Source organism: Cylas formicarius, unplaced genomic scaffold, assembly GCF_029955315.1.
Source record: "Cylas formicarius isolate icCylForm1 unplaced genomic scaffold, icCylForm1.1 PGA_scaffold_1__22_contigs__length_36826433, whole genome shotgun sequence".
NCBI lineage: Eukaryota > Metazoa > Arthropoda > Insecta > Coleoptera > Brentidae > Cylas > Cylas formicarius.
This window is the reverse complement of record NW_026844264.1, coordinates 23,196,203-23,208,495: the sequence shown is the minus strand read 5'-3', so window position 1 is coordinate 23,208,495 and position 12,293 is coordinate 23,196,203. Positions and strand designations below refer to the sequence as shown.

Genomic DNA, 12,293 nt, shown 5'->3' with positions numbered 1-12,293 from the left:
TTTTTAAAAAACAATGAAACGAAATGTCCAAAATCTTAAAAATCAGGTGTCTACAGGTTGAAATGCGGATCTTGTCCTAAAATTTATATTGGACAAACAGGTAGATCCTTCAAGAAACGCATTCACGAACATAAAAGACCGTTTAAAAACAATAGTCTATATTATAATTATGCTACACACTTAAACTCAGAAAAACACATTTTTGCTTAACGATCAGTTAGTTTTAAATACCTCTCCATTATTAAACTTAAATTCTCACAACATAAATTAAAGTTGTAATGTCATTTGTTGGTATAAATAGTAGCAGGTAGTTTGTAAATATCACATTTGATAAAAACACGGTGTTTTCAAAACAATTGTCATGTGAAAATATATAATTTCGTGAAAATCTGAACTTTTAGTTCTAATTAATTTTTTTACATCCACTGACATAACTGTTAGAGTTGACAAACGTCAAAATTCAAGCCGTTAGGTTAGATATCCGATAACATCCGATTGCTCCCAAACCCGTGCAGTAATATCCGAAACACTAGATCGGTGTATAATTAGGTATTAGGTGGAATAAAAAAATCGGACAGTGCAAGTTATAAGTATTGGTAACTTCCGTTGTGGGACAATTTTCTTTAGTCAAATATTAAAAAAAAAACATCAATTAGTACATACATAAAAACTTTCAAATAGAAATGCAAACTTCCTATATGATAATATTTCCAAAACTCTAATCTTCTTAGCATATTCATCGAAGTGTTCCATAGGACAGCAAAAATGTGAAAAGGAGGTATAAAAAAAGTGTTTCTATTAAGAAACTTTTAGTTTGCAAATTAGCTTCAAAATTCAACTAATTCAACTAAATATTCAAGTCAATGCATTAATAGTTTAAGTGATTTATACCATACGATTTAAGAGATGCAATTAGTTGCCATGTACAGAAGCGACAACGCTGTAAACTTCAACACTTTTCGAGCAACTGCGCACGAATATGATCCACAAATTATATCGATAGACGACAAGCAGCTTGTCAAAGATTCGTATTTATGTCCTTTTCAACTTTTTTTCCTCGGGGCGCAGAACCACACGTAATTTTAATTTACCTGAGGTATACCAATTTTCTACTACAACAAAATTCTAACCTGCATTAATGGAAACGGCGCGGGTATCTCTTCCTGAATATCGCGGCTGTATGAGCTACAGTTAAATCTCGGAGGCAAATCATTCACGTCCTTAATGTGTACGACTACTGTTGTGTAGTTTTCGTTCAAACTATCCGACGCGACCAGTGTTAGCTCATACTACAGGCATGCCAAAACCAAAAACAAAAGGAAACGAACTAACTAGAATACAAATTAAAAATCAAAATCGCAACGGAACATTAACAATTTAAAATAAAAATTGAACTTAAATAATACACAATAGCGAAGTCAGCTTGGATAAGTTCGTTACCATATAAAAGATGAAACTTTGAAATGCATATATTCGGCAAAATAGGATTTATTCAACGTTCACGTATTTGGGTGACATATATAAATAATTAAATTATAGTTGCATCAAAATACGTTGAAAGCAATATTGCGAATAAAACGGTTTTTCATTCGTTTAAATTAAAAACTGGATCTATTGCCCAAATGAAATATATTCCCGCTTTGATTGCGAAATGTAAATAAGTGTCGCCTCCGAACTCCAAATGAATAATATCCAAAAACGATGGAAAATGATAATCGTATATGATCTCGTTTAGCATTTTAAATATTCCAATAAATCAGTTATGAAATGGGGCAGACATTTTACTGCGTCCGCTTGTTCTACTGCTCAGTATGATGCTATTTTTTCGTTAATAAATCAAATATTTCAGAAAAATCGTTTGCAGCGTTTTCTAATAGGTTTTTTAATAAACGTATTTATTATTTTACTTATTCTAATTATTAACACACTAGTTTGCCTAAAAAAAATGACTGGTGTTCAGGCCTTATGATGTTTTCTTAAAATGTGGCAAAAAACCCAACCAACCAAATCCAAAATCTTTAGTACTAGTCTTAGGATTGAGTAGTACATCCACTAGAAATGGCACTAAATTTAAATGATATTGCTGTACTGATTTTACTGTCTTTTTCATTCTTTGCTACTATAACTAAGTCACCAAGAATTAAACAATTTTTGATTCTTTTAAGATGCACACTCTTCTTCCAATTCAATAGGCATATCTCCCTGTTATAATGTCGTATACATGTCTGCACTGTAATGAATCAGAAGAAAGTGATCCTAAAAAATTTCTTGAAAGCTTTTAACTGAGCTACTCGTATTAACATTACTTTTTAAAACTCTAATTACAAAGAAAGAAGCCATTTTAATTAAAACTTGAGATTATCCAAGTAATGCATATGGTAACATATAAAGTGCAAGAGGTTTAATAAAATAATTATACACTTAAAGTGGTTTGCGCCCAGTTTGTGAACAATTTAAGCAGGAAACCGCCATTCACTAACATAAACCCCAATCTATCAAAGAACACAACATCAAAGTTATTCACTCGATGTTTCGCCACACTTGCGTCATCGTAAATTTACTAAAAAGTTAAGGAAGCCGCCGCTTTACTTGCAAATTAACTTTCTTGTTTACACGGAACTCGCTGCCCTTGCCTGTTATGAATGTGACCCGGGATTTACTTTTCTCGAAGTTGGGGCCAGAAGTTTTCGTGCGTCTCAAGATGGGCAAGGAAAAAGATGTTGATGGGGAGGATTACTTTACTTAACAGTAACAGATCTGGCAAAAAGTGCTAGTGTCATAGTGCACAGTGTCATTATAAATTCAATGCCACTTGTATTCATGGAGCAGCAAACGAAACATATTTATATTAACGAAAACAATTTAAAGTTTTCACGGCATATGTAATTACACTTCTAAAATAATTAATTAGTAATCTAAACTAAAACTAATGTCTAGAGGGACTACAGGCGAAATTAAAATATCATCGTTACAAATATCGGCCACAAAAGAAACGACTGAATGATCTACGTTTTGGTTATCACTTTGAAACCTCTCTGTACATACATACTGAAATGATATTCAAAAACAAGAACTAATGTATTTTTGGTTTTGTTTTATGGTTCATAAATATATTTGTTCAGTTTCAGTTCGGGGTTTTATGGTATCTATGGTAGTGCCATGGTATTTTCTCAGAGAATCAGCAACAGTCTGGTCCCATCACACAAATTAGTCAAATTTTTGCAGATGTCACATTAACTATAGTTAAAATATTAGTTCTTGATTATTACTTATTAATAACTCTTTTCTTTGCGTTTATTAAGAATTATTATTTTCGATGCGTTAGAATTGCAAAACAACTGAGTTTGGTTCATTAATGCACCTATTTTAGTCCCATTTCAGCGGCAGTAGCCGTAAATGAGCGCGATAGCACTTTAACAAACTTCATCCAAGCTAACCATGCTAAATGATAAAATGTGGTGCCGTAAAATCATTGGTGGTGGTAACAACGACTAGCGGCAAACGCGTCATCCAAAAACAACACATGCCAAGTTTTCGAGCAGCAAATAACAAACGGTCGAGATTGCCTCCGGTCACCTCCTCGTGTATCGCATGACTTCCATTTCCTGCACGGATGTCAACGGTGTTTATGAAAGATAAATGGTTCGGGAACGATTTGAATGCGGGCGAATTTCGTTATACGCGCTTAAAATGGTACGAATAGTGAAGCGCTACGGGACTGTGCGCTTGCGAATGTCCGATCGAATAACACTGATACAGCTGAATGTAAAGTTCTGAACGGAATGGGTAAATTTACTTCAAAGGGTCAAATTATTGATTGTTACCAAGCAGATTATTATCTTCTGTGTATACGTGGAATATACACTACCCCCTAAATTAAGGAATAATGTAAAAAGAACACATTTTTTATTTAAATTTTCGGAATAGCCAGTTAAGATTTGACTGCTTATTTTTAAAACAATTCTACCGATAAGCAGGGCGTTATTTAGTATAGTTTTTCTTAATGAAAACATATGACACATTGCGCAATGCACTCATTAATTTACAAAATTAATTTACTAATTTGGAAGTTTTAACGAAGGTAACGAAGAAACTATGGGAAGGATTTCTCTATCACTTCACTATAAATACTCGACGTGATAAGAGTTACTTTATGAAGAACGTTCTGAACATAAAATTGTGTTCTATTTATCTTTTTATTTTCATTTTAAAAACAAGAGCGGGCGGAAAGCCTTTGTAACCTATAAACACTATCAAAAAACAATATGGCTAAAACAGAGCGCTATTCTATGAAGCTTATTATATTTTCTTGATTTTAGTATTATACCAGTAATCTCAAATTAAGTAATTATTGATTTTGAAGGAATGCAAGTGAAAGTGGGCTTAAAAACTTCGTAACCAATTTTTACCAAGTGCTCGATATTCTCTTCTCTTAATTGAACTGGTAAAACTTAATAATCAAGCTGTCATGCCTACCGGCAGATTTGCAATTTATTTATTAAAGTTATCAGTGGCATAAATTACCCAAAGGCTTTCCAAGAGGATTTATAATTAGGCTCCGTAAACTTGCAATTTTATATTTATCGAGCTAGTCGGTCGGATCCACATGACCGGTAGTAAAATTTTAATCAACAGAAATTTAAACAGTACGTAGTTAAAAATATATAAAGCTTTCCGTTTTGGAATCATATCAGACCCCAAAACTAGTGAAAGATGATTTCTACCTAGTAAATAAAAGTGCGTTTCGGAGGGAAGTTGTTAAAAACGCTGGTTTTTCGTATTTCAGAAAATAAGCGTAATAGTGGAAACAAAATTAAAGTGAATTAAACTAACCAAAGCCGGAAGATATGGAGGGCATGATGGGCAACAATACATGCTGAGGTTTACAGTGGTGTACCAAAAGGACTGAGCATAAACGGAGAAGATATCCAAAAAACTTAGTCAACATTACCTGTCGTATATGCATTCTTTGGAAACTGATTAAAAATGATGCTCAGCAACTGGGTCTGACGAGGAATATTTAGATTAAAACTAGTGATTGTAGAATGAAACTGAAGAAAGTTTCTGCCCGAGTTTCTGCCGCATAGTCGAATAAACTTATCTCAGGTTAGAAGTTTTATAGGAAGCAATCCCTCCGAGTATCATTTTAATAAATTTTCGAACGACACTCGCCCTCAAAACCGATTTCGGAAGATTACGATCATCTTCTTCTGTTATCTGAGTCCGATATGTGGGTCTCTCGAACACTGGAGGATTATCATTGACGTCTTTCACGTGGATCACGACCGTCGTGTAGTTTTCCTTTAGATTATCTGATGCTGCCAGTCTCAACTCGTACTGTGGGTACGATTTTAAATAAGTAGGCACTTTTTGAAAGCTACTGGAAAGTCTTGTTAAACTTCTTACAATATAAGAAAAATTATTTTGAAACAAATAAAGAATTGGGTCCACTCTTGCTAACTTGGTAAAAGATGAGACTTTTGATGGAGACACACGCATCTAGAAAATGAGAAAATTTTGTAAAATTGCATCATTGAAATTGAGCTGCTGCTTACGGTCCAAAGTCAACACGTGATAAATCTTTTACATTTGCATACGAAAAATATACAAAACTTTCCAGGGATAAAACAACCCTCGTGTTTACGGTAACTGAGCAAAAGCATCATAAATCGTTCGGAGTAGAATCGTTAAACACTTAGACGTAGATAGCGCTAGGAAAACAACCGTCACAAGACGTCTACGTCCCGACATAAATTTCAATATAGCACGGTATTTAACAACAATAATTCACTGTAATGTGTATAACAAAATGAGTATAAATGTGCGGTATAGATACTTACCCGTTTCCTGGTTTCATAGTCTAACGCTCCAGCAACGTAAATGGCCCCAGTCATATTCTTTACAGCAAAAGCGCCACCTATGTTACCGCTTGTGATCTCGTATCGAATACGCGAAGCTGTAACAAATATAACACATTTTTCAGTCTGATCATGGATGATCTATACTGATAAATTACAATAATTTATATATATATATATATATATATATATATATATATATATATATATATATATATATATATATATATATATATATATATATATATATATATATATATATATATATATATATATATATATATATATATATATATATATATATATATATACATATATATATATATATATATATATATATATATATATATATATATATATATATATATATATATATATATATATATATATATATATATATTCTCACGTATTGATTCACGGATGGAAAAATGTGATGACACTATACTCCGGGATATCATCCGTTCGCTCGTTGTTCGAAGTGTTTTCGGAGCGCGAGCATTGAAGATGCCAAGTGAGATTTTGGCGAAACGTCTGCAGGATTCCAGTCGGATGCAGGATTTGCAGGATTCCAGTCGGATGCATGATTCCAGTCGGAGTTCAACGAGCGAACGGATGATATCCCGGAGTATAGTGTCATCATATATATATATATATATATATATATATATATATATATATATATATATATATATATATATATATATATATATATATATATCGGATCGTATTGTTTTGCAAAAATGTACCCGGAAACTAACGGTAGTAGATAAAGTATAGTATGCAACACGATTGCTAAACTTTTTAAGTCACTCGTTTATTAAGCATCGCTGCGCTCGGCTCGTCCTAAATAAACTCGTGACTCAAGTGCCGTTTACCACACTTGTTGCATAATATACTATTATAAACCGCGATTCTCCACACACGTAAGTCGTTTTTTCCCTGAAAATTTAATTAATGTGATCTGACTAGAATTTTGAAAGCCGCAGTCTTATTGGAATATGCAAAGGCCTCCATATAGGATGGTATTCACAGTGTGATTTCTTAAGTATTTTTTGAGCTAAAAGGTTTTTCCCTTACAAATGATTGGTAAGTCCATTATTTTTTACAAAAAGTGTAACACGAAGTGGTACAAAAACTTATTAACCTTAAAATTACGAACAAATTTTAATTTCGCATATAAAAAAAATATTTACAAAATTATGCAGCAAAACAAAAATAACAATAAACAATAGGACATTCTATATGTCAAAAAATAAATATTTTAGACATGTAACTTTTTACCTTAAAAATATTTGATAAATCAGTGTGTGAAATATTGAACACTTATAAAATAACAGACACCCTGTATATCTAATGGATATATAAACAGTTATTATCCAAATGCCACCCCACTCAACTAGACCACAATATTATCGACGCACTGAACATCAGATGAGTGCAAATTAAAATTTTTAGACAGTTACATTGCATTATCTGTATACATATTTCATTATGAAATTTCAAACTTGAGACGCATAAGCGCTAAGTTTCAAAAATTAATATGGAAACTTTTATTATAGATATAATTAAAAATGTGAAAATCACGTGGTGGTGCGATGCAATTTTCTCGAACAAAGTAAGTTAAATACTCAATAGTATAAATTCTAACTTGCCTGTGAGTGGCATTCCCATTTAATTCGCATTCGATGAGATTTATCTTAAATAATTCCGAAGGTGATAGTGAGGTATGCGGAAGCAGCTAAAACTTAACCTCCTCTTAAGATTAATGTCTTTTACCATTTAAGCACTTCAAAGAATTCAGCGATGAAAAATTTTAGTGTCTGGCAGATAAATTTTCCATGATATACGACCGAAGCTATTACCGATTGGTATGTTCGATAGATAGTGGTGGCATAAATCCCATTTGCGGCCAACGCAGCACATTTATTTCAAATTTAGAATAATTCTTTTATTTGTAATCACCTTAGTCTCCAGTATTTAAATCTAGAGATTCAGTGTTTTCCATATTTTACAAAACGAAGCAGCTCTTAGATTAGTATATTAGGTTTTCGTTTTTGGTACCGTAACTTCTACTGAATCTTATACGAAAACATCCACGAAAAACATGGTTTAAGTAAGTGAGTTAGTAAAATGAAATGACCTATTCCACTATTTAAACAAAAATGAAAAATCCACTTTTGGTTTGGATTTGGACCATTTGGATAGAGGAACATTTTGTACCACGTACCAATAGATAAGCCGCACTTTAATCACTATCCTTTTGTTTGCCGAGAACATGTGCGTAAGTGTGTGTTATTCAACATGTCGTTTGCTAAGCTTTCACCGCACCTTTGCAAAATCTAGTATCAAACTGTTGTAAATTATAAAGTAACTTGCAATTGTGAGTTCTGAACCGGATAACTGGATAACTTAATGAAAAGTTCTTCGTCTCTTCATTGTACGGACTAGGAATTTTTGAAGGCAACTATCTAAAAGTCAGGAAATCGATTTGTCAAGGTAAATTTCTTTTTTCGATGAAAAAAAAATCTGAAGTGTAATTCCGTATGACGTTTGTATGAATGAAGAAACCCTTAAGATTAACAATTATTTTATTATTTGCTGTTTTAAAAGTTAGGTTCGGTTTTGTCTACATAAAGTTATTTTCAATCCCTAATAAACAACACCAACACAGTTATAACAGTATCTTATGCAACAAGTGGGGTAAATGGCATTTGAGTCACGAGCCTATTTGGCACCACCGGAACGAGAATTTCAAAAACGAGTGACTTAAAAAGTTTACCACAAATGTGTTGCCTACTATACTTTTTCCATGACCGTTAGTTTTTGCTTAACTAGAGGTTGTGCAACTTAAAATTAAGTTTAACAGAGACTCCGATATCTGAGTCAAAAGTAAAATAAGTTAAATACTGCTTGTTCGCAATTTAACCTTTGAAATTTTGTTATTAAAACTTTAACATCCCGTTGCATGCAAATTACTCGTATAGCAAATTAACCGGAGGCTAATTTTGAGTAACGTGTTCATTCGTTTTACTTAAAATTCGTTTTTCTCATTTGGCGAGGAAGCAAACAAGAAACCACACGGTTGTTTCGCGACCGTATGTGTAGAAAACCTCTAATTACATGTACGTGCATTTCGGTAGCACATTCGTATTCGCCAGCAAACCACTATGACTAATTGCATTACGGATACATATAATCAGAGTCTAGTTGCGACCTCAAATTTTCATTACGCCCGGTGGTCAGCTGGTTGACTGGTTAGCCAGTGGGGCAATTTAAAAATGACCTTTGTCCGTGTAGTTTCCGATTAATTAACCAACTTTTTGGATTACAGTCACGTTTACTTCGGTAATCAGCAGGGAATCGCCCGTATAGCTTTGCCCGTTTACTCTACGAGCAATTTTCCTACCGTTAAAATAAATACGGCAGAGGATAATTGGATTTTTAGCGGTGGTGGGATATTTTATATTCGGTAAATTGAGATAAACGAATAATAAAGTATGGGTTCCTCGAAGGGTGTTTAACTGGGGATATTTGGTGTGCCGAGGGCTACGCAGTCCTTGGACTAATCAAACTCAACACCCGAGCTGAGTACTTAATAAAAAAAGCACCCCATCGTTGAATTACCGGTCTAAACTTAAATGAATATCAATGGACAAAATTGTATTTATCTGTGTGATTCACGAAAATCATAAATTATAAGTTGGTTAGCCTTAAATACAAAATTTTAGATTCAATAAGAGTTTCATTTAAGAACTATTTAAGTTTTCATAACTGATTTGTCAATTATGTGACAGTAAGGTAAAATAATTCAAAAAACGAATGGGATGCGTATCGAAAATGACAAAATATTTAAGGAGTTTTATTAAAAATTAATTTAATTTTTGGTTATTATAATTTTAAAAGTTTGCCACAATTGCAGTTCTTTGAATACCTTAATGTTTGCGAGAGTATCTGCCAACATTTTTCTGACTACATTTCGAGTGGGAAGTTGTTATAAAATAAAGATGCCACTCACAAATTCTGAACTAATTAAATAATAAAAAACTAGCGCAAGCTAAAGCATTATTTTAGTACCCGTACCAGTAACCATCAGTTTTTTCTTGTGATCGAACTTGTGTACATTACAAGAATATTTTGTTGGTATCAGTATTTCCTCATCCTTTGCCAAGCCAAAATTTGCATTTTACAGGCCCTAGATTACACACTCTAAATAGCTGCATGAGTAAATAACTATCTTAATATATAAAAACTTCTGCTTTTATTATATATTAGATTTAAAAGAGTTGTTGACAAAAGATGATGTTTTTTTTACTAAGTGTTAGTAATTAGTACAATGGAAGGAAATAAGGAATATCTGAGTTATTACCGTTTCTTTAAACGGTGTTTCGTAGAGTCTACTAAACAAACGCAAAGTGGAGTAGTAAGTTGTCTACTATTGCGTATTAAAAACACACAAATGTTAGTTTACAAACAAAGAAGACATTTGAGCCTTTAAAAGTTGTGACAGCGTCAATTTCTGCGTTATTATTGGTAAGTCGATTCCAAAACACGTCTACAATAGAATAATCAGGAAAAAATTTTTTTTCATTGGAATAGTATATTATGCAATAGGTTTGATAAACCGTATTTGAGTATCAGGTTTCCTTTTAGCAGAGCGGAACAACAGTTAATTGGTTTCTGAGTACATTTTTGCAAAACAACACAAATACATTCATTGACACGAACACTAGAACTGTGAAACCTTAAAATGCAAAATATAATATATATAAAAATATAATTATATATACATACTAACTGAGTATGATCAGATAGAAAGTTAAGATGCCTCAGATGCCCATTTTCTATCAAAAAAATATAAAGGTACGGGAAAAACTTAACTCAAGATATCTATCAAATTTGCTGTCCCCTAAAGGGTTTTGAATCAATTATTTGTAAGAAATATAATGGAACAATAATTCATATTTGGATCTTTAAACAATATTGGAAGTTAGAGGGCAATTTAAATATAAATCGCTGTAGCGACCTTATAACCTTTTATACCTAGGAAAAGTCGAAAAGAGAAAAAATAGCTGGATTTAATATTAGGTGTTCTAAGTAAAAAAAGGAAGGTTGGGCTTGTAAGTAATGTATTTTAACAGTAAGTGGAAAAATATAAATAGGATCCGATGAAATAATGCTAATACACAAGATAAATTTCAAAATAAAATTTTCTGCACGCCAAAGTGCATTCCGAGATATCCAATTTTTCGGTTCGGTCCACACACACATACATTATTTACAATTTCGTTTTGCGATTTGTCAATATCCGACGACGCATATTATTGTATCGGGAAAGACATTGGAAAAATCATTTCTCCAAATACTGTTTCCGCCCGTTTCTTTTATTTGCTAATGGTACTTCTTGCTGTGTGCGCGATCTTTTTGTGTTCGGAAACAAAACGATTTTTCTAGTGGAACGCAAATATTTGGTTTGCTATTTGTCCTGTCGGGACTGTTCGCTTCAGAGCTCTGAGAAATTCTTCAAATATGCAGACTACTTTTAGGGACAACGGGCCGGATTACTTCGATTGGAAAATTTTTATTTGCCCATCAGGAAGTGGAATTAAAGATATCGTATTGCCATATAAAAAATGATGAGAGAATTCGGGCTGAATGTATCGGTCGATTTTTAAAGCGAACCCATTAAAACTTTAGTGAGTTAGTTATTCTGAGTTTGTGATACGCGCGCGCCAAATTGCTACACAGAGATGACTTCCTATCTTCTTAGAAAGAAGATCTTCCTAGAAATAGATGTACAGATTACAGAAGTTTCGCTTAAATTCAGATGGAAAAGCAAGAAATTATCTCTTGAATTTTTGACTTTTCGGCAATATTATTAATTAATGTACATTTAAAAATTGTCATCAGATTCTATTAATCATGTTTTTTTTTCTTTTCGAATAAGTACATGCTTATAATAGAACAAGACATTTTCTAATAAAGATACCACAGTTGCACTACAACCATGAACAATTTAACTTTTTGATTATTTCTTGCGTCTATGTTTTGATTTTCTCGAGACATATTCTCGACGATTATCGCGGAAATAGCAAAATTTTCTCTTGGTTTTATTCAAGTTTGTTCCTTTTTGCAAATATTCTGACATGAGATTTAATCACTCGACTGAGCTCTCATGATTTTACTATCAAAGTTTCCAATATCAAATGTTGCCACCAAAGCTCCTCTCTTATTATATTATGCAAGACACCTAAAATTGCTCTGGTTCTTTAAAGACAGAAACCTTCATTTAACGTGACTTCAAGAGTTAAATTTCGTTATTGGCAAAAATTACAAAAGCTGAATTTAAAGTGCAATATTATGGTGTGAGTTTCCATGAGAAGTTCGCCTAAACCAAAGATTGTTCGGTAACAATAGAACACTTTTCCTTACAAGTTC

The 12,293-nt window shown here is 32.8% G+C and overlaps 1 protein-coding gene across 1 annotated transcript in view; it reads right to left on the bottom strand.

The window, feature by feature from the left end:
• LOC132697350 (neural-cadherin-like) overlaps positions 1–12,293 on the bottom strand; it is a 167,112-nt gene that overhangs the window by 76,195 nt on the left and 78,624 nt on the right. The window contains exons 3-4 of the mRNA XM_060662780.1: positions 5,841–5,956; positions 5,173–5,337 (exon numbers count right to left, since the gene is read on the bottom strand). Coding sequence (XP_060518763.1) covers positions 5,173–5,337; positions 5,841–5,956 — 281 coding nt within the window. The remainder of the gene's footprint in view (positions 1–5,172; positions 5,338–5,840; positions 5,957–12,293) is intronic.